Consider the following 27185-nt stretch of genomic DNA (forward strand, 5'->3'; position numbering starts at 1 on the left):
GACGAGTCCAGACTACAACCTCCTCAAGCGTCTAGAGGAATCATCTAATGCCACGTTCTTACTTGGACTGCACCGGGCCTCCGATTCGCATAGTGGACAGTTTTGTTTACTTCCATCTCGAAAGCCTCGAAGAAACAGAACAGGAAGGTTCGTGAAGTAAAATGTTGGAATAGAAACTACTATCGCCTTTGCGACTCGCTATCGTCTTGCACTAATTTGCCTTCTGAAGGTTTATAGCTGAACAATTCCTAGACCAATCTGTAAGATAAGTAATTTTCTTATACTATAATTTAGTATTTATTAAAGTCTTTATCAAATCGTAACACGTAAAACTACGTGTACGCGCGATTGTTCGTCTTCGAGGTTGTCGAATGAGTGATCCCACTTTCGACCACCCAACGTAAAAAATACGTTGCTAACAAAACTGGACGCAGTCACCTGGGCTCAAGAACACATTGCACCAATTCACCTTCCGAAGATCTATAACTGAACAATTCCTGTAATAGTGCTATCCGAGCTAGAACCTGTCTGATAATTAAAATTCATCCCCCTAGCATCATCTAAATCGTTCGTCCCTGTATTATTGAGTCAAGAATGAACCCTGAATCCAGGGATCAGTCTGAGCCCACCTTAACCAGGAACGTCTAGCGACCACGTTGGTGTTGGTGGTCCTGGCGTCCGTGTGCGACGCTGCGTTTCTCGGCGTCGGCCATTCCCAACGTACGCGGACCTTGGCTGCGTAAGGGAACAACGACCGCAGGAGGGCGGCGAAGAGCGGGCCGAGGAGAAGCCGGGGGAACGGGAGAAAGCCCTTTTATTAATTGAGTCCGGGTGGAAACGAGAAGAGTACGAGGAGAATCTACTTCAGCCAACCCCGACCTCACGGGACTCTCCAACCCCCGTGCGACGCTCTCCAACCCCGCGTCCAGCCTGGTCAGCAACCTAAGATTGCACCGCGTTCCGATAAAATCCCATTAACTTTATCTGCATCCTGCGCGCCGTCCCATCTACCAGGCGCCAGTATTTCGTCATGCTTTATCGCGCACCGCCACCGCCCTCCTGTCCTCGCGCGTTATGAATCTCGCTGCGACACGGTTTAAACACTGTCGCTCCTCGGACGAGCGGTTTCCGACATGCGGAACCCCCCCGCCGTGGTATCTTTAAATTAATTAAGCGATCCACGGGATGCTTCCAGGGTTTCCCGACGCGCTTCGCAGAGAAAAGGCTTCCAATTTTCGTTAATCGTTTGTTTCTCTAAATTTTTAGTATCTGAGTCTTATGAATCGGAGGATTCTCTACAGATTTTAGGGAGGAGGAGGCCGAAGAGTTTGAGTTTCGTTTCGGGCCCCGTCTTAATCCTTTGCACTCGAAGCCCTTTTTCCGGTATCTACCAGCAACTCGAAATGCTTTCTTAGCATTCTATTGCCACGAATGCTAAGCTTAGATTGACTTCGAAGGTGTCAATCTCTCTCTAATTTGAGATTTGAGAATCAGGTCACCTTTGCCTCAACGACATTATTAAACCTAAACAAACATTATTACTGGTTGGTTTACTGCGTTGAACCTAGCGGTGACCGAGAGTCACCTCTCGAGTGCAAAGGGTTAAATGCCGAGGATTTAGAAATTGGTCGAGGACGATGCACCCCTAACGTCGACCGCCACGGAATTGTGAGACATTGTTTACTGCCACCTTAGCATTTGCAAACTTTCGTGAGAAACTAGAAAGTCTTAGACCAACCCGTAACACATTTCTCACCGTACAGTCTCTGTTTTGGGGGATAAAATTAGCACAGCTGGGGTTTCTAGATCCTACTGATCCTTTGAGTCCTCTATAGTGGGCATTTTTGACTTTTTTCCAACAAACATTTGTCAATAAACAATCGGATCCGTAGTGATTGAACCTCCTCGACTGGTAGATTAACATGGATAGAAGACGAGGTGCTTTATCTCATGGTACTTCTCTGGTTCAATCTTGGCATCGTCTCTTTTAATTCCTCGAAACGACACGAATAATAGATGGGGCGACGGAATAGCCAAGAATTAAGAAGAGAGAATGTCTGTCCTTCAGTGGCCTTGAACGATCAAAATAAATTGATTGGACACTAAAGATTCAGGGAAAACGTAGAAGATATCTCTAACTGCCCCTATTCTAATGGGGGAACAGAATAGTGAAGCTGCTAACTTGATTTTAATACGACATATTAAGTAAGTAATGCTACTAATCAAAATATCCGAGTAGGGTAGTTGCTAAAATTCAACGCTTACGCTGTAAACATTGTTATAATACACACTTTCGTAATATACTGACCATACGGGTACTCATCTACTCATACGTAATCAATATTCAACCATTTTGGTGCTCACTTTCCACGAGAAAAAACGACTCGACCTCGGTCTCTTTTCAGTCGCATATTCGTTATAATTTCCGTTAACTCGGTCGCGCGAAAATAAATTTCCGTGGCCTGGTTTTAATTATGAATCAGCCACCGATACGTCTCGATCGTCCCAATTTCCTTATGTGCTCATCGACGCAGCACTCGATAATCGATCCAATGGATCGCGAAAATTCGACGCGAGCGTTCCAATCGATCCTGTTGAATAATTGCGCCCAATTAGCGGAGTGGTTGGTCGTTTGCTCGAAAGGTGTGTGCACGATCTCGTTACCAAACGAGGCACAAATTCTACGGGGCAAGTAGCGTAACAGAACTATGCAACATCAGACGATTATGGCCTGCCATTTCCATTAAAAATTGTTTTAAACGCTGACCGTTTTTAGTTTGATATAATTCAAATTTGAAACTACCAATGCAAATACTGTTCGATTAACATTTCGCTGCATAATCGAAGCAGAAGTTACTATCGAACAAACATCGCATAAAAAACAGTTACCCCTTTTATTCGTTATTTGAGATTTGTATCTAAATTATAGTTTTGCTCGCTCTCGGCGAGAGAGAAAACGCAGCAGACGTTATTTTATTTATGGAGCAGCAGAGAGAAAAATTGGGGAGGTACAACATTATAAATAATACATGGCGGCGATTGCATTATCATAATCGCGGAACATACTGCCGCGGCATTTTAAATCGTGCATTATATGATCGCCCGGTGAATGCGAGAAACAAGTCACGCCCTTATGCGCGCCATCCGTAACGCGTAGAATTCTTAACGAACGTGACAGGAACAATCGAGCGGAACCGATGCGGAGGGGAGAGGAAGAATCGCGCGTGGATAACGACGGACATCCTTTTCACGAAAAGCGAACAATTTCGGTACACGTGCCTGTCCAATCTGCGACCGTCGCGCAACGACACATGCATTCGCGACATTTTCTGCTCGACAAACACAAACTATAAATTCTACGGTGCAATATTTCTCACTGTACAGATAAACATTTTATTTCACGAAAGAATTAAGAGGCACGCAGAATCAATTTGGCTACTAAACTACTATTTATAAAACGTACAAAATCGCTAAATTTCATCTAATAAAGGAACCGACAAGTAATGTCATTTCTTTTGCATTAAATTCAAACAAATACATTCTTAATAAGTTTTTATTTTGAATCAATTATGTAATCACTCTCGCCATCAACAATCTTTTGTCATCTAGTGTACGAATGTTCAATGCTAGATCGATAAAAATCAACGAGCTGATGAATCATAAACAAGCATTGAAATTCGCAGAAACGACATTACTTTCGAGTCCACCTAATATATTATTATTCGTACAGCAACCCATTTAAAATAAATGGTTCCTCTATGAATACTTATTACTAGACTGCGGATCTTTATGCAAAATAAAATCTTCTCGAACGTGCCTGCAAGAATTGAACCTAAATAGGAATCTATTCTGCAAATGTTATAACATGAACTTTACTTTCAATCTTTTTTATATTCTTGCATATCGTTTGCATTTCGTAGTTTCTTGCACATTCCAATTTCTTATAAATGCAGAAAGATCCGCAATCTACTTATTAGACTGACTGTATTTACCAGAATCTACTTGATATGTATGAGCAACGATGAATAATATTTTTTAAATATTCGTATCCTCGGTCAAGTAGATAGGCTCCCAATTACTTTGGACATTGTAAATATTTGAACTTCATCGCCGTGGTCGCTCCTTTGACGACAGGAAAAGATTGAGTAGGATGACAACAAAGAAAGAGACTGATGAGATTACGACCTGTCGCGACAAAACAGTTTCCCTGATCAAGGTCACTGAACGCTTGTCCTTCCACCCTGCCATCTCTGACCCTTTGCTCCGCCCACGGCACTACCCCTCTTAGTTCAAACTAAGTACATACCTGGTATATTTTTCTCGATAAGCTATCAATACACCTGTATATCAGAGATATTAAATTTAATTCACTTTAGATCGATAATAGAACCTTACTTTCCTCGAATGTACAAAAGTTAGGATAATGGGAGCAGCACTGTTGCCCCTGAGAGACAAAGGAACGGAATAAACGGTCGACTAACCGATGTGACGTAAAAGCAGTGGTCGTACCTGATGTGATTTAGAGAAGTGCTCTTGAGCGGCCAAAATCTTTTACCCCGACTATAGCGGATTCTTTGGTAAGGTCACCTGAAGGATTCGTATCCCTTAGACAGGGAGACGGTCAACGTCAGAAGGAACGATCGATTCGGAGGGATCGGTAGTTACGTATGAAACTTGTAGGCAGCAGAGATTTCGCAATAGGCGAGTGCCTCTCTTATGTCGAGTACAGTGGAAGGGGAACCTGATTTTAATACTTAATATTTGTTCTGTACAGCTTACGTATCTCGTTCTTTTCTTATGAAGTTTTGTTGTATGCTAACATAATCCTTGTACTATCTTTAGTTAAGATAACTCTGCCTTCTTCTCATCCTCCGTCAAACTCCAGCAGCAAACATTTCAGATTTCTTCCTCCGATAACTGATGATTTCATCCTCACTAGTCATCCCGGACCTCGACCTCGCTACCTCTCCTCTGCCGACCACTAAACTTAAGATAATTCCTATCCTTCCATTTTCCATCTTTTCCAAACCTATAAAGACCACTACTTTTCCCTTTGAACCAGAGTCAAACCGATAGTCATCTCTCGAGTGCAAAGAGTTAATAATATAATACTTGGCGCCCAGGGTAAGACGCACTAAATTTGCCTGGCAGTTAATGGGTTAAACAAAAGAGATATGACGAATCCATTGATCTAGAAAGGTCGACAGCCACGAAGGAAACATAAACATTGTCTCGAGCAACGATAATTCCAAAGTTTTTCATCGTCCTCTCGGGAAACAGGTACGTCATCCTCAATCGCGCGCAAATCCGCCATCGACCTCTCGCCTCGCAATTGCACGCAGTGATTTAAACGACGAGCCGTTCGGCCTAATATGGTTTCCTAAGTAGAAGAGTGTCATCGAGCGTGTGATTCCCCGTAATGGTCTTTCGCTTTCCGGGCCGCTAAGCAGCGACGCGGCCGAAGACCAGCGCGGATCGCCTTCACGTAGTTAAGATGTCTTGCCAGGGTAACCCGTTTCCTCTTTTTCAGCTTTCGCGAAATGAGACGCGCGCTTCCAGAACCGCCAGCTACGCAGATCCCTCGATTTCAGCTGATCCCAGACTTTCACGACAATTTTCACCACCGAGTCATTATTTCCATGGTGATTTCCGTTCAACCTAACGCGACGGCAACGAGCGGATTGGTAGTGGTATCCTGAAATTCAAGGATACGATGATTTCGGTGATAGGATATTTTTAATCTCTTGTATCTAAAGGTGCTTGGGAAATATATTAAAATAGTCAGTGTTTATTACAAAAATTTAATTATTTTAACAAGTTTCGTAAGGTTCTTCAAAAAATGTTGGGTCGTTTTACTAAGTCGTTCAAAAGTTATAACAGTTTCTATGTATAACAAATTTACGGATACGAGAAACATGATACCATGTTAATTTAAATAGAGAAATAGTATTTAAAAAAATAGCAAGAATAATCTATAAATTTATAAACTAGGAGAGAAAATAGTGAAAGTATCTAAAAAGCCAATATGTAATGATCTAATATTCAATTAATTCAAATTTCATATACATTTGTCTCCGATTGCACCTTCCATACATCCTTAAGGATTTGAATAGCTTGGAAGCATAGTAGTGGTGTGTATTGTATTCTACTGGTTCGTTAAAGGAGCAACAGTATCCGATGTTTGCTATTTCTTCATTTTGGAAATGTTATTACAACGTTTTATGGTTCACCAAAATGACGTCGATGGCCTTATCACGCGCACGGTAAACTGTGAAAACAAGCTGACTTTTCCAGAACGGCAAACACGGGTCTCGCTAAGCGATCTTGACACAAGCAATCTACCAGTCATTTTCGACAACGTAAACGTTATTCGTTATTTACCACTCGACGCTTCCAGCTGCTTGCTAGCCTCCGTTATAATTCATGGGTTCGCGGCGAGATGCTATCGATCTCCAGTCTGCCGAGGAAACGCACGGTCGCCGCAGTGGTTGCGTTTCCAGCAACGAAATTAACCCTCACGATTTGCGCGACACGCGCAACCCCCGCAAGACAGCGCAACCGACACGAATTATTGACTACGGCCACATTCACTTCCCTCTAAACAAAACCAGCCCCAACGCGCCAGCAATGGACCATTTAAGAGAACGCTGCCATGAGAGCTATTATTACTGGAATATTAGCCCCTAACAGACTTCATTTCGCTTTCACATTCAACTAACCATCGAAACATTTGTTTAAAGAATCAATTTGACAATCAAGCGCCCTGCAACGTCCGAAAACTGTCTTTGAAAGATCTAATGAAACCAATCGATCTCTCAGCGATGGTATCCATGCCACGGACGTTCACGCATGAAACATGGATTAGAAACGTGACGTTCCGTGCAGAAAGTGATCTGTGGCGTTACGAGACCCGATGGCGCAGGCACACACACTGGGTGGCGAACAATAACGTTTTTATAACCCGGGGTCTGGAATGTCGCACTCTCCAAGAGGAAGGGTCTCCGTAGAGTAGGATAGATGAGACTGTAAACGCGCGCCCACTGTCACCCCTGGTCGCAATATCGCGTACAGGGAATACAAGAGGGAGAGACTGGTCTGATTTCTTTGCCAGTCGATGCTGGGGATCTCGAAAGTGTTCCACGTAGAGACTCGTGTTACTGAACTATTCGCCCAGGGCGTTCGAACGCCATCGAATACGGACAAAAGTCATGTTTCCCTTTCTTTTTGTTTTAATTGGCGATGACTAGACCGAGGATCTTTATGCAAAATATAATCTTCGTGAACGTGCCTACAAGAATTGAATCTAAATAGGAATTTATTTTATTCTGCAAATATTATAACATGAACTCTACTTTCAATCTTTTTTATATTCTTGCATATTGTTTGCATTTTGTAGTTTCTTGCACATTCAAATTTCCTGTAAATGCATAAAGATCCGCGGTCTAGTAATGACGAATGTGTGTGAATTGTTTGAGATTGACTGTTGATTTTTAGTGAATATGCAGATTAAAGTTTGTTTGTTTCTATGTAGCTAATCTTTAGAACTACCGAACCGATGTTAAAAATGTTTTCAGTAACAGAAAGCAACAGTCGCTGAATAACATAGAACACGACATTGCTAGCTAAGTGATTAACATTTACATTTAAAAATCTATCTCTGCGTTACACCCAGCTAAATGCGTTCAGCAGTTACGACGTACCTAACTACATACTTGCATAAACGCTACAGTAATTATTGCAGTATTCCACGCGGGTGAAACCGCGGGGTGCAGCTAGTAATCTAATATGACCTAAAAAGGAACCTGAACCTCCACTTTTAACTACTTTACAAAATGTTTCAAATTAGTTTGAACAAGTTCCATCAAGAGTCCATCCACATCTTCGCTAGAACTTTAAATTCGTACCTCGATCCCTAATTTTGACTAATTGTTTAAGTGGCTCGATATCTCAATAACATTATAAGATCTTCGAAGCCACCGCAGGTCATCGATAGTTCACTTCAACTGACTCTGAACCTAAATGCTTGACAGCTTCGCTTGACGCTTCACAGTATCTGAAGCGTTCAAACGAGTCTCGAGCCCATCGCTAGCACAGAGTGGTAGGTGTCCGACGCGCAACATCGCGGAACTTTTCGCCCCTTTTTTTTTTGTCTCGCCATTTCTCGCTGTGTCCCCTTGCCCCCTGTCCCCTCGCAGCCCCGTGGAATCTGACAGCCGTAGGCCGTAACGCGACGCGACTGCTTATTAAAAGGAACGAGCTCGCTTTATTTCGCGGGAGGGAAACAAACGGCAGAGTAAATATGTCGAGTTGATGCGGGCGTTTGTGTATCCACGTTGTTGCGGAAACGCGGCGCCCTTTGAGTGGCTCTTACGGCCGATAGGCGTTGATGCCCCGTTTGCTCTCCGATTGAACGATCCTCTTCGTTTGCACGAAACGTATCCCCCCCTCCCCCCGACCCCGTGTCTTCGTAATTTACGGCCGACCATCCTTTTATTAATTCGTGTTCACGTCCCGCGCGTAACTTTTCCAACGACAAGTCTCCGACGCCATTTCCACGATCAGATGTCCTCATCCACGTAGGTATCGCGTCGATAAAAGGGATCTATATGTGAGCAAGTGGTGATGGAATGCTCGAAGACGACCGTTACTTCTCCCTTTATACATTCTCTAACCGTCTGCTTGAGTAAACTGTTCAGGCTGTTAAGGGCGACGTATGAGCACCGACGATATACGAGTACGTTCGCCTCGTCGTCGATGTCTCGAACTGCAGACCTCTACGTCCGTTTTTATTCCACCATCGCGTCGGGTCTCTGTGTAGATTCATAGCTTCTGCGACGGGCAGGAAAATTCCAAGGGCCAATGACCTGTGGGGTTCGATGATCTAATTGCGAATTGTTGGATCAATTATTCTCAACGAACTCTTAAAATGTTTTTTAGCGGAGTTCTTTGGTAGAAACAATTACCAATGAAAACATAATTCACGAAGAACATTTAATTACATTTAAGAGCTGCATTCTACAGGAGATTCATGCGACTAGCTGGTTTACTCGGGGATGTTTCCTCGTAAGTGAAAGCCAAAAAAAAAAAAAAAAGATAAGAAGAGCAAACACGTGACTGGCGATGGTCCAGAAGCGGCGTTACAGCGACAGACCGCGAGATATAAACGCAACGCGCGGCAAACTTGGCTGTAATTATGCGGCCGCCTAGGCGGAAGGTAGCCACTCAGAGCGCAGACGTCATAATATCCGCCAGGATATGACGTTAAGCGACTGGTAGTCTGAAACGGCAACGCGACCCAGCCGAAAGGCCTACGACAATTGAAAGGTCGATCCGTTATTCGACGAATGCCGGTTGCACGGTTAATGGGCAATCGAGGAGCAGACAATGGCCGCGCACGAATGAATCCGACGCTTGAGCGAGTCCTCCACGGAACCTCCTTAATGTCCTCCTCTTCTTTAAATCACTGCCTGTTCGTGCCAATGGCGAATTTCATTCCGCCTCGAGGGGCTCCCGTGTACAGCGGTCGACAAGTGTTTTGAGACCGAGGATTTTTACTTGAAAGAACGTCCAATCGGTCGGACGTACGATTCAGACGATTCTTTTGCAAACTTCAATCTTACGTGTGATGAATGGACTCGAGATTTAGTAGATACTTCCTGGTTTCTTTTATAAATCTGATATTTTATCTGGATAAGAGTTTCCTGACTAGTGAGGAATATAACAGAAGAGGTAAACCTCAAGCGTGCATGGGAATATTTTTACTCAATAGTTAAGTCTACTTTTGAGTCATTTTCGTAGCTGAATATTCAATTCGGAACATGATTATTCGCAAATTAAGAAGTGAAAAGTAAGAATTAAATTTTAATACAGGAAGTGAAAAAAGAACATAATGATTACACACAAAAATTGTGTATAGGAAGATGGCACCGACCAAATATTTACAGTGCTACGACAGATGCATATATTTATTCCAGTAACGAATGCGTTTATGTTAAACACGAACCTCTGATCTTTGTCTTTGACTTTGACATATCCAACATCAGAAAATCGGGTCACATCATTCGACTTCGATTCATGACAAACAGACTGTCTAATGCTGAACATATAGATGGTGTCTCGTAATACACGCGACCCACTTCAGGGGTGGATCGAACACATAAAAGCAATAAAATAAGATCGTATAAGCGTATGTTCTATTCGGCCTTGCTCCCAATTTGTTTCGGGTTACAGTGGCTGCTATGAAAAACTATACTGGCCTAACCAACTCCCCTTGTATCACGAATATCACAATTGATTACATGATTGAATGGAAATTAAAATATCAAAGAAATGCTTATTGGAGTGCATAGTATGATATTGAAGTTTCCTATGCTTCAACAACCATTAGCTTGATATTTATACATAAATCTTTATGTTTGTTTTTTGTACCTTCGCGAGAGTGCCATCGACAGATCGACGAGGCGTTTTCACTGATAATCAGTCCAACGTGACCTCATTCGCATTATTTGTAATTAAACGTACCTGAAACATTTTCAAACATTTCCCAAGTAACGTATAAGCAAATATAATTCAAATGGACCCGTGTTAGGATTCATTTTTGCCCCAAAAAGCATCGCTAATAACTGAATAATATTAAAAAGAAGTTCCTGGTACCTATCCTAGACTGAAAAGCTCAGTAACTCTAGTGTCAAAACTAGGTCGTCGTCAAATCCTTCTCTTCTAAAGTCTCGTAACCGTAATGGCCACCATTTACAATTTCTGGGATCCAAGTCAGTCTCCGTAGATTTAACTAGTACTTCCACCCTTGCCGCAAATTTTGGCTACATCTGTGCCGCCATCTAAAGCATAGAACATTCGCAAATACGTCTAAGAAAAATGCCCAGGGAAGTAACAAGAAGAATTGAATGCAAAGAGAGTCTCGAGGTGGATGGAAATCTCTTCTGCAACAAAAGAGGACTCGTGGAGCATCGTCCTCTCTTGCCCCGATAGAATCTGTTCAGCGTCATCCTCCATCCTAATTCGCGAAAAACAGGTCAACCAGTGGTGAGCGTACCCGTCTAAATACTTCCGTGCGCTGGGGGTGCTTCATTTTCAATGAATTCCCCAAAAAATCAATCTTTCTTACTGTAATTTTATTGTTAGGAATGATGCAACATCCAGTGACATCCCACTGTGCATTAGGAATGCTTGGTTCAAGGTGAACTTTTCCAAAAGGAATGTTTTATTTTGTTATTACTAGGTAGACTGGAAAGTAATATCGTTTCCACGAATCTCAATACTTATTTATCATTCATCAGCTCAATGATTTTTATCGACCTGACATTGAAAATTCGCACACTAGATGGCAAAAGGCTGTTGATAACGAGGGTGATTACTAGACTGCGGATCTTTGTGCAAAATAAAATCTTGGCGAACGTGCCTGCAGAAATTGAACCTAAAGACGAATTTATTTTATCCTACAAATATTATAACATGAACTTTACTTTCAATCTTTTTTATATTCTTGCATATTGTTTGCATTTTGTAGTTTCTTGCACATTCAAATTTCATAATTACATAATTGATTAAAAATAGAAACTTATTAAGTGTTTTTATTTTTTTTTATTTTATTGAACTTATTAAGTTACTGTCGCTTATTGGCGGCATCCATGAAACGAGTATGATTACTTTCTATTGTATGCATTACAAAACTACGATAGTTTAGTGTCAGTCACGCTCGAGATTTCTATGAATGCCGCAAAACACGTTTTCGCGTCTTACGCTGCCGTACGGTGCAACCAGTCTTACGCTGCCGTACGGTGCAACCAGTCTTACGGAAAACATCTTCGTATACCATGAATATATAACCGCGGCCAGCTCCTCCGTAGCGAAAGGGTTAACGTAAAAGAAATGACATTACTTTTTGGCCCCCCTGATAATATTATTAGGAATGTGAATAATAATTTAATAAAATACTGATTTTTTCAATAATTATTGCTTGTCTCCATACTTTATAGTTTTTATTCCGTTTTCTGTGGTAAAAGTATTTTATTCTCGCTGGAGCTTCTACGTTCTCCTCGTTGGACATTTCCAATGAATTGCCAGGGTAGTACATAGATTCATTTATACTTCATTAAGTGTCGTTACCAGATAATACCTGCCAATTGCAGAGACGTCAACTCCAGCAGAACGCTTATTGCCAGAAGCAAGTAATAGTATTGTCTATAATCACAATCGAGGTATATCAGATCGTCAGAGTATAAATAAACTTCTGACCGTTTTTGTTTCCATGAGAGTAGAAGACAAGAAAAGATGCTCCTTCGGAGAGAGTCCAGGACCGAACACAATTAAAACAAGAATGAACGCAATAGGGATGTAATATTCAAATAACCAGGCATTCCAGCTGTATTTGCAAAACATTCGAGATATTCTGTTGGTAATATTCGGATTCAGAAAAATTCGTCAAGTAATTCCAGATCCGCGATGCACGCGCACGTGGCACCGACAATGAGCCGCACAGTTTCCCTCTCAGCTCGGGCGCGCGCATTCCTGGCGCGCGCGTGCATAATGCACGCTGGAAACCCTTCCAAAGAATATATATCCGCGGTACGAAGGGCCGAAATGTATTCACCCAATTATCTCCGCATCGGCGTGCCGAACCCCCTCCCTTAGTCGAGCTCGGTTAAACCGACTGCTTTCCTCCTCGCTCCTCCGTGCCCTTCATCCTCCTCCTCCCTGGACGGCCCTTTCCCTTCAGCCCAGCGCGGCGCATTTGCATGGAATGCATTCATATGAAATCGACCATTCTTCCAGAGACTTCTCCGTCCGCTCGTGTATCCCTTCCCGTCGCACGACTCTCGTTTTCGTGGCGCGCACCCTCGAGCTGCTACGGTAAATCCCGACGAGGACACTCGAGATGCAGTATTCGTCGTAGAAAATTGGTTCCGGTAATGACGACCTATCTCCTGGCTTGGCATGCCAGGTATTACGGAGCCCTACACGAAAAGGAGCCCCGCGAGATTCTGTAAGGGTTACTACGAAATTTAAGGTTCGGGGGGGGGGGGGGGGGGGTGCTACCGTCGTCTCTGGGCTACGTGAAAGTAGTGCAGGAGACCATCGTTAATCGATTATTATATGAATTTTATTGGGTTGTTCGGAAAGTAATTTCGTATTTTGTCCACCAGAATGATTAATCGTACTTTTAATCAGCCACTTTCACCCTAAACTCTCTCAATCATTACTAGATTACGGATGTAGATGTATTTATGGCAAATGTGGGAGAACGTGACAAACTTCAATTCTTCATCGGTGTCTATGCAAATATAAATTTGCGCAAGCAAATAATCACTACATATTTTGACAATTTTAGTTGATTCAGTGTAATTGTTTAGCTCACGCGTTCCATCGTTATTTGTTCTAGTCTGTACAGGTTTTTTTTTGTATAGAAAAACATTTACATTAAATGACGATGTCAACAATCGCTTAGATCAATTTTTGTTGAACTTTAACGAACGTGGAATCATGCTACCACCAGAAAGATATCCAAAGATATCTATATAATCGATATATAATTCAATATAATACTTTTATGTTAAAAGAAAACGTTTTTTCTTGCGTGAAGAATGAAACAAATATATAAATATGGTATATCTCTTTTGTTTTTTCATGCGAGGAGGTACAGAGTAGGTATAGATAAGGAAATTAAAGGTTGAAATGTGGCTGGTGCGTTTTTGAAACCAAAGGGCATCCGTTTAAAACGGAAAATTCCAAACGGTGTTGTGAATGCTGTTTTATCTCGGTCTTCTTCTCGTACGCCAATTTGCCAGTAGCCAGATTGTAAATCCAGGGTTGTCATAAGATGTAAATGTGGGGAATTTCATATGAGATGTGAAATCTGGGCTCTCGTTATGTTTTCCCGTATTTGTCGTTCATGTTCGAGCAAATACACGATGTCAAGTATCCATCGGAAACCCTCGTTCGCCCACGAGCGTCAAACGTGAAAAAAATACACCGTCGCGAAAACGGTGCACGCTCGATTCGAGTGCGCGCGCGCCATGGCTCGTGGGAATCGAGCCGGCACTTCAGAAATGCAAACGCTATTGTCACGAGAGATTTAATAGGTTACACCAGTGTTTCTCAAACTGTGGTCTCAAAGCAAAACAAGAGTTTTACAACACAATTTTAGGCAAACTGTGCAATTTTAACCACGTTTAGTTCCCTCCAATATAAAAACTTGGTTCACGAACACCACAAAACCTATGCAATTAATTATAATATGACTGCCTTCTGTACCTGAAACAAAAAAAAAAGAAAAAAGAGTACAATGCATCGATTTAGGTAAAAGGATTGTTGCATTGCAGAGAGATGTTATACTCGTGGTTCTGCTTCGTAATACCTTAAACAATTTACAATATCCCCGGATATCACAATAATTTCGGCCAGCAAAGTTCGTTGCATTCATACGTGCCGATCAAAATCATCGGCTGCACCGCCAACAGACGAAGCAATCGACGGTTGTTTCAAAAGGGTTAAAGACCGCTCAAGTACGCGCGTCTCCATGAATTCGCAATACGATCCGACGTGCAAAGTGCTGTAAACTACCATTACTCGAAACTCGTGCGAAATCAATAGCCTCTTATGAGCGTTGAGCGGCTGACGCTTATAGTCAACGCTTCTATCGCAAGAGCTTTTACCCAATAATCTCGATACCACTGTACTTCACGATTACTTTCCCGATTAACGTCCCTCCGAACTTCTCGACTTCACTGTTCGCATTTTGGTTTGCCATATTAGATCCGCTATTTTGAATGTTCGAATTCTGAATTCAGATTTGGTATCTGCGACCCCAAAAAACGCCCGAATATTAAGTTTCATTGAAATCGTTCCAAAGGAACAATATATGAATCTGTGTCACGTCTAAGGAACTCAGACGAGTTTTCCATCCAGAAAATACTACAATGTATACTACTATTTATCGGAATTTGAGGGATGTTCCTTCCGAAAAGTGCACTCCTATGTTTACTATTATTCCTCGGAACTGCGTGTACATTTGCAGGAATTTACGTAGGCCACAGGATCAATCAATCGTTTATTCGGCGCTGTGTCTGATCAGTGACGGCATAATCTACTTAAAACTTCGAGCATTCTAAGATCAATGCGCCCTTTGCTTGAGAAAAATTTTAAAGGATCCTCTAGTAGAAAACTTCACCAAGGCTCTGATAACAATTCTCCCGACTTCGCGAAAAATCGTTATGCGTCTGATAATGACTTTCTATGTTTATCGAACCATGATATTTTCGAATCGCTCTTGCATGAATCTGTGGTATTATTATCAGCTCGCAGCGCGTGTCGTCGACATGTAGCACTCGACGCAGCGTCGTGAGAGTCGATAAAAATAACTGTACTTCCCACTTGTCCGTTTTCCTTTTATGCAACGCTAATGACGCCACTAAGCGAGCCTCCAGCTTGCGTGCAACTGCGCGACTGGATCACTCCGCGTGGGTCGGGGCCTTTAAGGAAATTAGTTTGAAATTAAATTAAAAAACTTAGGGGAAGATTGGAAGCTGGACAATATCCATGCATACAGAACGGTTTAAGGAAATTAGTTTAAAATTGAATTAAGAGAATAAAGGGAGGGAAAGGGAGGATTTAAAAGACGCGAGCCAGGTCCACGCGGGAAATCGTTGGGCTGTTCTTCATTGTCCTCGCTATCGCGCTCTTCTATCTGACAGAAAAACTCGCAATAACGGAACACAATGTTTCTCTAAACGGTCTCTAGACGGTGATATCTGTTCTCAGTTCAGTTTCAGTTTCAGTGGAACTGTCAGTTTTTCATGAACTGAACGTCCCCGAAAAGGTTGCATTGTATTTAATATGCTGTATTTAATAATATAACCAAAATCATTAAGAGCTGATGAGTAATAATGTTACTTTTTAAGCAACTAATTAAAATTATTTCATCATTTTTAGTGCAGTTTTAATATCTTTCGAAGTCAGTTATATTTCTTTTTTACAAAAATTATTTTATCAGTGGTCGTGTCTATACAAAACGACCAGGGAATTTTAGTGATGTATAATAAATGAATAAAAAAGGTTGTACGATGAAAAAATACTCACATAGGATGTTCAGCTTTGCAATCCACTCTATGGGCACTTACGACAATGTTAATCTGTTTCAAACAAGCACAAAATTAAAGTAACAACTCCAAAAACATTGTTCTTTCTTTGAAAAGTAAAGAACACAAGTTTTATTTGTAATTTAAATATTTCACGATTTTTCCATTAAGATACGTTAAAACAAAAGAATGTTGAAAAATTTTAACGATCCCCGGAAGTATAAAACTTAAAATATTCTACGCTCCTAACATTGCTTTCTTCCCTCTTTTAATTCCGCCATTTTCGCGTTGTAATAGTTAAAGGAAGCGCCGCTGTTATATAAAGGATGCAAATGTTTTCTTCTACCTTTTCGCTCCGCCATGTTCACTTATTAAGAATTAAAAGCGTCTCGAGCGTTACATGAGGGATGCAAATTTCGCGAGCGCGTAGAGAACATTAGGTGAAGTTGTCGAAATGAGGGAATGAGAAATAGTGAGGGTCCAAATTTACATACGTATTTCTCAGTCGAATTTTTTTTATCGTTCTTAGGAATATCTTTATATTTATATATATATATATTTTTTCATATCAATTTATACATTTTTATAGTTTTTATATAATTTAATCAACTCTCTTTTATAAATTCCTTTATCATATTTCTCATAGTATTTTTTCGACCGTGTGGACGTTTCACAAATTTTCCTTTATTAGATTTTTCCGTGTTTCCATCTTGTTCATCGGAAATAGATAAAAATAATAAAAAAAAAAAAATATTGACCTTGAAATGCAATATCAAATTCAATTTTGCAGCAGAACAAATCTCCACCAATCTAGATGCATAAATTCATCCTCGAATATCGTGACAAATATTCTTTTTTTCGCAATAACGTACAGCGCAAACCGAACGCCAACGCAACATCAGCTAATGCTGTTTCCTGGTCCTGTAAACCAGGAGGCATCGATCTCTCGAGTCGTAATTCATCATAGGGTTATTGAACGGTTACAATTCATCCAACAGCGTGGTATTACAGGACGACGTCGCGCATACATCCAAGGATCAGTTTACCCAAATCCAGGAATCAACGATCACAGACGTGAACGTAACGCCCGTATCGATTTCCTCGGTCAAGTACACTAATTCCCACTTCTAAGAAACTGGACCCGATCTCCACGTAACACAATTACCTTCTAACCATTTCGAATTATACGTAATCATGAGATTTATCAAAAGTGACTCGAATACATATCGAAATGTTTCATTGTATTCTTATGGGAGTTCTATTAATGAATTGGCGAGATTCCACTGACAAGGAAAGCTTTTTAGGTGTCCGCCTCCGATTGTTTTGATTTTTGGATATGTTTTAAAGGACCGAAAAGTAAGACATACGCATTTTTTTTATATTTGCTCATTTTCATATTTAGGGGATGAAACGATGGCCTAAAGTCTCAGCTGCAATTTTTTTTTATAAAATTTAGGGCCAGATTCTATATGCAGATAGAAAACCATAAAACTGTTTTTTAAAAGTTTTCTTCTATCTATGATAGTTTCGGAGATAGCCTATTGCAGTTGAAACTTTTAGGGGGTTGTTTCACCCCCTAAATATGTAAACGGGCCAATATAAAAAAATGCGTATATCTTATTTTTCGGTCCTTTAAAACATATCCAAAAATCAAAATAATCGGAGGCAGACTCCTAAAATGCTTTCCTTGTAGAAGAGTGAGCCCAATCACTGACCTATTCGGACTATGGTTAGTAATACGCAATAGTATATACCATCATTGTGCATAGTTTCACAGTTTTGGGAAGCTTGCAACTATGTGTAGTCGAAAGTAGGCCGAATGTGGCCGTGTTTGTGCTCATTTTCATCAAGAAAACCTCCCCTAGTAACAGATACTCTCACGAAGATTAATAAACAAATGACAACATTTTCACTCAATTGCAAGCATTGATATACCCTGCCGAGACATTAAAGTATCATCCTTGGACATTTAGAGGTCCAAACTTCATCTACGCGGTGTAAAATAGTTTCCAGCAAAGCGTGTCGTTCCCATCCCTTAACCACGTACCGAAAACATCCCCGCAACCTGCTCGTCTCTTCAAAGCTCTCGGAAAAAAGCCCCACACAACAATTCCGTTGCAAAAGCGACGATGGGTCGAAATTTCTGGCAGGGCAACTAATCAACTTCGGAAAGTCAGAAAATTCAGAAACGAAGCCATCGCGAAAGCGAGCTCGCGGCTCGCTATTCCGACAACTGTACAAATTTCGCTCGGCAAACGTTCCTCACAAAGGGCGAGTTAACTCGCGCTCAGCCGGACGAGGGGTTAAAATCACAAACGCCACGGGCGGTCGGGTCGTTTCTCATAAAACGACCAGAAATTTCGCACAATGCCCGCAGCGTGGAGTCGACGACGGCCGTCTGGAGCGAACGCAAGAAACGCGTCATCATCAAAGCGTTGGCGGGACGCTTATCGTCTCCGAACGGCTATCGTTCTCGATCTGTCTCGCTCAAAGAACTCGTGGCTCGATAAAACTGGCCCGTTTCGCTGCCGTCTTGCCCTTACCCTGTACGCAGGGTAGGGTCGTTAGCACGCCGCACGGGCAGGCAAACCGTGCAAGGAAATCAAATTCTCCAAATTAGACAGTTTAGAGTTTAGAGAGTCTCCTCCAACAAAATTCTTCGATAGGCTGTCGATGCCCTGCAAAGTGTCTCGAGTGTAAGGATTCAATTGCAAAGAGCAAAAACACAAAGAAATAAATTCAGCAAATTGGACGGTTTAGAGTTTAGAAAGTCTTCTTCAACGAAATCCTCTCCTAGACTACCACACGGTAACTTCCAATGCGTCTCGAGTGCAATGATTCGATTGCAAAGGGTCTTAAGCTCCCCCTTAAATTTTAGAATTAATACAAATATGCCATTAGCCCCAGACTTGCGAGCACGTTCCCAGCACGTCTCCTCGCGAGGTGCGATGCAAATTTCAGGCCGATCGGTGCGCAAACAGGAAAGCAGGAAGGAGCTCGCGCGGTCCTGCGCGTCCACTCGTCCCAGAAGGCGGAGAAGTGCCTATCGAGCAGATAAGGGGAACAAATGAGTGCTTATGGCAAGGACGTAGTGGGTTGGGCAGCGGAACGGTACGATATCTTCATCGTCGCGGGGCCGCTGGTAGTCGTGGCGCGTCTCAAAGCGGCCAGGACTAAAGGACTAAGGAGATGCGCGGCGATAACAGTGCGGCGGTGGTATGGGGGAGGAAAGAGAGAGAGATTCAAAGACGTCCGACGTGCCGTGAAGGCAGACGACCGTAAGAAGCTAGCTGGCTGAAAGAAAGGAGGAAGGAAGGAGGAAGGAAGGAAGGAAGGAAGAATCTAAGCCATGCTTGGAACAGCAGGGGCCGACGTTTTCTGTTTAAGCGACATCAAAGGCCCTGTCGCGAATTTTCCTTCCGCCCCACCTATGCTCCTCTGCAGACTCCCACCAGGGACGCTTTCGAGTCGCGACTGAAGAGTGCTTCGCGTAGTTGCGTGCACGCGTATACAGGGTGCCCGCTGCCGGAAAATATCGCGAAACTGGGGTTGAAAAGAAGGAAAGTGGTTTGCAGGAGTGCGTTGAATTATTGGGTTGATGCGTGTGGGATATCGAGGTATCGGATCTGAGGCTTTCGTAGCTTCAGGTTCGCGACAGGGTGGTGGCGGTGTTTGAGGCTCTCGTTCGAGTTCTTCGAGCTGGTAGAATTTCGGCGTCTTGAAACAAGCTGCGCTCTATCGCATAGCTGTCTTCGTATTAATGAATCCTCGAATTTGTAGAAATTATTACAATATAGTGAGGTGAGATCTACGATATGTAGATCTAGAGTATAAATTTGTTCTTTTGATGACCAACGGCTTGATTTCCAAATATCCTCTTCATCTTTAGCAGAGTATCTGTAGCAGAGACATTTAGGTGCATCCCTTCCTCCCCTTAACCCTTTGAGTGCTAGAGAAAATTGTTATAAATATACGAGAAATGCTAGACAAATTTTAGCAAAAGTGCACGATTGTAAACAAAAATGTATATTTCGGTCAATTTTATTTGAAGGTTCATGACATTTTTACACGATAATACAAACAGCCGTTATACATTATATTACACCCATTACGGTATACGAAATAAAATTGAAATGCACAAATAAGTCTGTGTCTTTATTTTCGTAAAGCAAAATTGATTTTTTAATGAGTTATAGCACTTACAGCTTCGTGCAGCGATATATCGCTCTTGGCACTCAAAGGGTTAAAATAGTGCACTTGATCTGATCGAATGAAGCATTTAAGAGTACCCTAGGGTGAAACACAATAGTTTTGTTGCTTTGGTAAGTAACGAATTCACTTTCAATAATGCTATCGCGATACCAAAAATACAACAGGCACTGCGAGAGAGTCTTTAAACTCCTTCGGTGAAATAGTCCCTTGATATAATTCCATGAAGCTTCAAGCTACAAGGAATACTCCTAGGCTCGAACACCATAATTCTGTCAACCAATAAATCCACATCTAACAATCTTCTCTATCACTCGAGCCTATCTTCAACATTTCGAACGTGCAATCCTTCCAGTGGAACCCGCCGAACCGTTAAGGACACCCTGTACAGGAACCACTGCGTTGCAATCCGGGGAGTTCTCGAGTTCCTAGGCGGCCGTGGCGAAGAATGGCGCGAGTGGCAGCGGGGGTCGTCGCCGCTAAAAGGGTAAACGTTGTAGGCTGCCGTGGCAGATTTCGGATAAAACAACTTCTCCGTCCATCTATCCCCCAGTCCCTTCTTCGTGGGTCTCTGGACTGGGTTCGCCCGATGGATATGCGTGCGAGGGCTCGTGGATTGTTCGCCAGTATCAACGACCAGCAGGATGTACCGAAGGGGATAATTAAACTTCCCAGGGAAACGCTCTCACGAGCCGCGCGCACCACTCTCGCTGGAATAGCTTCGAGAGTCAATAGTATCTCTATAACCCTCGTCGCGTCTGTAAAGATGCCTAATGGGGGGAGGAAGGGGTAGTGGTAGGGAGGTTCAGCGATCCAGAATCGGGCGCCCTCGGAAATTACGTACGAGTATTTAATTATAAATTCGAGATGGCCTCGACAGAATCCGCGGTCGCGTTCGAGCGTGCTGTGCTCGGTCGCAAAGGACGCTTTCGACGCGATTAAATCGACGACCACCCGACGACGCTGCTCTTTGACGGGCCAGGAATCGTCGAAACGCCAGTTTTACGAGTCCGCGAGCGGGAACATTTAATTAACGGCGTTAAAGTTGCGTCGGTGTATAGTTCGCAGGAAATCTGCTCGAATTTCCCTGCAGCGTGGAGTTGCGGGAGACATTCGGAATGAGGATGTTTGCGAGGTGTGCCTGGCTATTTTCACGAGTCGTAATCTGGCAAGCAACGCGTTCGATGGGAAGTTAAAATATCAGAAACTGTTTTTGCTTTCTTGTCCTCGATAATCGCAAAGGGAGATTATAGATTAGACAAGAGAACAAGAAAAATGTTGCCTCAACGACCACTGTATCTATTAGCCATTGTGAAGTAGCGATTCAATAGACATCCATGTCCTTCAAAATTAATCTGCCTTTTCCTATCCCATACAGAGATCACGACAAATACACGTTCCGCGAATTCAAGATCTCGAAACAGCCTCAGACGCTCAGACCTTCGCTAAGGATAAATAACCCCGCCCTAAACGTAACGTACACCTCGCAAACTTATGAATCAGTCCAAGAGGATTTGCAATCGCAGCGAGAGTCAAAGCCCTGGTAGTTCGACGGCCGTGTTAATCTTTCTATTCCGAGCTTGAATGAAACCGTGATTCATCGACGGTGAGCGAACGTGGGAATAAATCACGAGTCTACCAGGTCCGCAGATATTCTTGGAAGTCGGTGTACGTACTCCGCGAACTGCGTAGACTCCAAACTATTCGAGCCACGCCAAGTGAAAACGGGGATGCAATGTAAGCAAGCAGACGACGCGTAAACAACGATGCTCGCTATATAGCGTCCTGGACGAGTGATTTTCAGAGACGGGTATAACCGTCGTTTCTTCGAGAAACCGTTCTTCCGTCTCGTGTTTCGCCTTTAAACATCAAAAGAGCGCCGTTTAATTACTGCATCGTGAAATGATATCTTGCTTGAGAGAGAATGGATAACGGGAGCGACAACAGCAAAGCCCCGTGACGATCGCTACGGCAAATATTAACGCGATAACCGAAGTACGTTAATTGTTAGCACTGTGCGCTTAATAATGTCGTTTAACAGTTATTGCACGGTGAGCGTCGATACCTCGAACGATTCCGTTACAGCATCGTTCGACGCGATTCAAAACGAAGCCAGACGTTCCTGGCTGATTGAATTTCGTTCCAACAATGTCGACCGTGAGATGTAAGAATAATTGTTCGTAATACGTTAACTGTTCGATGCTATTATGTTTCTTCGATTGATGTACGAGAAATTTATGGTATTCGGTTGAGGGGAATGGAGAACGATGCTGTTCGAGCTCTTTTAGGTGTTCCTTTCAGTCCTGTATTGAAGTTGGGGTTGGATTTTATGTTTCCAATAAGAGATTCATGGTTTTATGATTTTTATTTTCATTCACGTGTTAGCTGAATTAACCTTGTAGCGTTAGATTTCATTCGTAATTGAAATATGTAGACTTCGAGCTAACTGATTTCCACATTATGATCTAGTCACAAGATCTTAAAATTTCGAAATGTTATATTAAACTACGTACTATTATAGACCATCCATGACAATCATCCACTTGACTAAAGTCTCAATATAAGAATAGACTAGATGTAATCAAACTAAAATTAAAATTGTAGTTCTTTATCGCTAACCCGATTCTTTTTTTTTTTGTTTCAGGTAAGGGATGAAGACTTAACATAGACGTATCAAAGAATAATTTCCAAAGTGACCGCTCATCGCAGGTACCCATTATAGTCAGCATTGAACAGGAAGCATTAAATCCACAACGTTTCGACTTTACAATTTAAAACTTCACCCTAACACAAATGTTCTTTGTCAGCTTGTCGTTCCCCCCAAAATGACAATCTTTCCCTAAGCGTTTCTCTAGCGAACGCGCCAGCCACTAAGGTGGCAGAAACCAAAAGTACGCTATTCCGCAGCTTCGTTTCCAACCCGTGCTAGAGCGGTTCGAATCTCGTCGGCGCGATCTTTGACCCTAAATCGTGAATACAAGGGTTTCGTGGCCACAATTCACCCGCACATTTTAGCTTTCCCACATACAGAGGCCCTGTGATGTTAAGGAGGATCTACGGAGTCGAAAAGACTGTTGATACTTCAGAATATTCTCAGATCAATGCACTTTCGACACATGCATAAAATAATTGTATTAAATAATTATTATCGTAAAAAAGAATTCTCAACAATTAGCATTTTTTCTGCTCGAATTCTGGGGTTCACGCCCACTTGAATGAAAGTTGGGGGTGGATGCCGTCGTTACACGTGCACCAGCTTATGCGAGTACGTGTCCGCGTCTATAGACCGCGTTTCGAAAACTCCTCGGCCGCGATTGTGCTCGCTGGTGAATTAATTCGTTTGCACAAAGCGTTGCGCGCGTTTAACAAGAACCGCACTCCGTTTCCCGCCGTGAAACGGAGTACGCGTAAATGATTAAGGCACTCTGATGGAGTTTCAGCGAGCGAGTTGCCAGCACTCGAAATTAGCCTCGCCTAGAAGTTTTCGGACTTCCCTTTATTCTTCCCTGGAAGTAACGATCGCTTCTTGGTGGTACACTGACCGAGGGGTGGTTTTTCTGCAATTCCTTTCGGGACTCTTTGCGATCGAAGATGTAGTTTCTTCGACTTTTTGTGGATTTTATTTTATGGTTTGAGGAAAAGGTTATTTGACAAGTGGGATTAAACTGGAAACTTTAATTGTTTACATAGAGAGCAGAGGTCCTCAAGATTGTTGCACTTGAGGGTCTCTTGGAAGTAAACATTTAGAAAAAATAATAGAATTATTTGTGTTGAGTTACACGGAGGGTTATTTGATTTTTAGTAGTAGATCATCCTATCTACTATCTACTCTATATTCGGCTTACTCGAGTAGGGATTCATTAGTTTCGAGGAATTCGTGTTGCAGTTTGATTAAAAAAATGATAAATCGACTCTCCGCGTGGCCACTAAGGGATTACCCCGGTATACTTTCAATTGAGTTTGGTCTAATTATAGTAATCTGACGTTGAGATCAGGACATTCAGTGGTCAGTCGAGGAATGCATATATGGGAGTTAGCGGTGGATCGGGAACTTGCGGGAAAGCGATCGGTTGAACAGCCCTCTGATGGCTTCAGGACATACATGTCTTACTACCGCATATATAACGATTATAATTTCATAACTAGCAATCATGATATCTGAAGCTATCCAACTCGATGTCTCCCTTAACAGGATTTCAACACTCATCGAAAAATAATTCGTTCTATTCACATTGTCTCGCCTCTACTTCACTTGTTGATACTCGACCGCACTCTTCCACCCTCAAACCCAATCACACAGTCACAAATGCACACACTTAAATCGTCTCGATTCCACGCACTTCGTCCCAAAAGTCTCAAACGATACCAACGAGATAAAAAATGTCAAAACTTTCCGAGCATCCTCCGAACGAGGTCTCCTTTCCAGCATGAAACTTGTCCGTATCAACACCCTGTAGATCGCATAGTCGCGAAACACAAGTCGAATCGCGTCGAATCGAGACGCCACCGGCTCCGCGAAGGGTTAGTGCACGCACCACCCGCTCAGCGGCGTTCCATCCCGAGGGTTCGTCGCGCGGCGACTGGGATTCCCGGCGGTGGGAGCGTTCGCGTTTGCGCATGCGTGGAACTTGCCCCTGTGGAGGGGACGTTCAGTGTCACTCGGTGCCGGGCGTTGCGGCGCCGTGGCCCTTCAGTCTTTGATCCGCAGCTGGCGCGGTTGTGTGTGTTGCCCTCGAGCGTACTCGAGCGTCAAGACGAGACTACGAGATCGTTTCGCAGGCCGTGCGCGAAGAGGGGAGACTCGGTGGTGCAGTAACCTCTCTACACGTTCGGGAAACACGAGCGGCGCCGTTCGCCGCAAACATCCCTTAAACGGAAGTCCCTCGCTACCAGGATACCTCTCGACATACGATCACTCAAAGAACTTTGACGCTCCAAAACGAAGTTTAAGTCGTCCGTAAAATTGGAGTAATCGTTCGAGGGACACCTGACCGTGCGACCCGGCGCGCTAAGCACGGCTGATCCTCGCGGCGGGTTCGACACAGTTCGCAAACACGACACGGTCCCTTCGCCTGGACCCCAGGGATTTTCGGTGCCACGCTGCTCACGCTTCGCCAGCACGGATTTGCGTGCGGTTCTCGGCCCCCTGACCCAATTAGTTTTCGCGTCCGTCACTGACGGATAGTGTCCGCGTACCGCGCGGACGTTCCACAGCTAGTTATCAGCTACGGGGACGAATTGCCTCCGTCAACGGGAGCGTCTCGAGCGCGCCTGTTAACGGTGCCTGTCAACAGAGAGGAACGTGTCTGTCCAGCCCGTTTTGGAGTGACGAGTTTCGATCCTTGGTGACAGTGACCCGTGTACGGAACCATCGGAGTCGTTCAAGTGTTATCGCGTAGTGCAGTGAAAGGGATACGTGGAAGAAGCCAACGACGAAGGATCGCGACACGGTTGGCCTGGCTTGTGACAATCGCGTAACCGAGGAAAGCTCCGCGCGCGGTGGAGCATCGCTCGTGGGCCGGGAGTTGAACTTTCTCGCTGGCGTTGACAGATCGATAACAAAGTTTGCGTACGCGAGAGTTTCCCCTTTCGTAGCCGGCGGCTAGTAGTACGCGAGGTCCGCTACGCAAACTCTTTCCCAGGACACGGAATGCGTTTATCTCGACGACGAGTGTTCAGCGTGAAACGGTCTGGAGTGTCGAGTTTAGAGAACCTGACGTCCTAGGTAGTTAAACGACTCTGGACACTCCAAATCGGACCGACTCGAATCTGAGCACGATTGAAAGTGACATGTCTATGTGAATTGTCTTCGAGGGTTGAAGATTTAACAAAATTCTTTCGAGGTGATCATGACACGTTGATATCTTGCGCACAATATCCTAAAATTCATATTTAAAAACACCAAGTGCTCCGTCCTCCGTCAGGAATTGAACAGCGACTAGGAACCCTATCCAAGGGACCTCTGTCCTAGAGGCTCGATAGCCATTTCTCGAGACCCCCAGGTCCTATATCAGACCAAGCCAGGCTGAACTTGACATGCTGACGTTCTGAAGAGCGTAATATTGCTCAACTGCGCGGAGGATTTCTATGAGGCCCGTGCGATCTCCGCTGGAAATCTGACGCCCCGTCGCGCCAGCGACCGTGGCAGCCTGTCGTTGTCGCTGTCGAGCAAGAAGCAGTACCTGGTGAAATACAAACGTAAGGAGGGCAGGCAGATCGAGGAGCGGGGCTCCGCGTGGCCCGGGCTGCTCGACGATCGTCGTAAGAAGTGTGCAACGGTGAAGGGTAACGGCGGTTTCGGTGACTACTCGGCCGCGGGTGAGTTCGAGGTCTGGGGCGACGAACAGCACGCGTCGGATGGTGTAGATCGGCAGGTGGCGAGGCCGCCTTCGCGGCAGCAACGATGCGAAGGCGGTTCGTCGCTGAGGCCGTTGCTTCACGTGGCCCACTGTGAGCTCCACTCGCCACGCGAGCCGGAGCTGCTCAGGTTGGATCATCTCGAGGCTCTCGAGCACAAGTCCGCCGACCACGACTCTTACACGATGATGGAGAACTTTCACAGCCCCGTACCGCCGCCGCTGCCGCGACGCCACGTCAGGTAAGGGATTCATCTTGGATACCTTGAGGGGTGGTTCACTGCGATAATCGTGTGACTTGTGATAGAAGGGTACAGTTGTAGCATTAGGTGAGGCGGAAGTACTTTTCATGAATAAGACTAATGGGCGAATTGAAAAGCAGTTTCTTTTGATTGTGTGTGTGTGTGGAACACCGTTGACATTTTTTAGCGACGATTAAACGTGGAATCAATCAGGATTCCCAACGATTGTGGATGAGTGGACTGTATCTTATTAAAAATGTTTGAATGCGAACTTGTCGGTATAA

At 43.6% G+C, this 27185-nt stretch overlaps 1 protein-coding gene across 6 annotated transcripts in view; it reads left to right on the forward strand.

The window, feature by feature from the left end:
- LOC128875378 (teneurin-a) overlaps positions 1–27185 on the forward strand; it is a 770168-nt gene that overhangs the window by 612342 nt on the left and 130641 nt on the right. The window contains exon 1 of one of the 6 annotated variants that reach the window (XM_054120905.1): positions 25011–26901. The exons of the other annotated variants lie outside the window; for them this stretch is intronic. Within the exon in view, the coding sequence (XP_053976880.1) occupies positions 26846–26901 (56 nt within the window). The 5' untranslated portion in view covers positions 25011–26845. Of the gene's footprint in view, positions 1–25010; positions 26902–27185 lie in introns of those variants that run through there. 6 annotated transcript variants of the gene reach the window in all.

The sequence above is a fragment of the Hylaeus volcanicus genome, chromosome 4 (assembly GCF_026283585.1).
Source record: "Hylaeus volcanicus isolate JK05 chromosome 4, UHH_iyHylVolc1.0_haploid, whole genome shotgun sequence".
Classification (NCBI taxonomy): domain Eukaryota; kingdom Metazoa; phylum Arthropoda; class Insecta; order Hymenoptera; family Colletidae; genus Hylaeus; species Hylaeus volcanicus.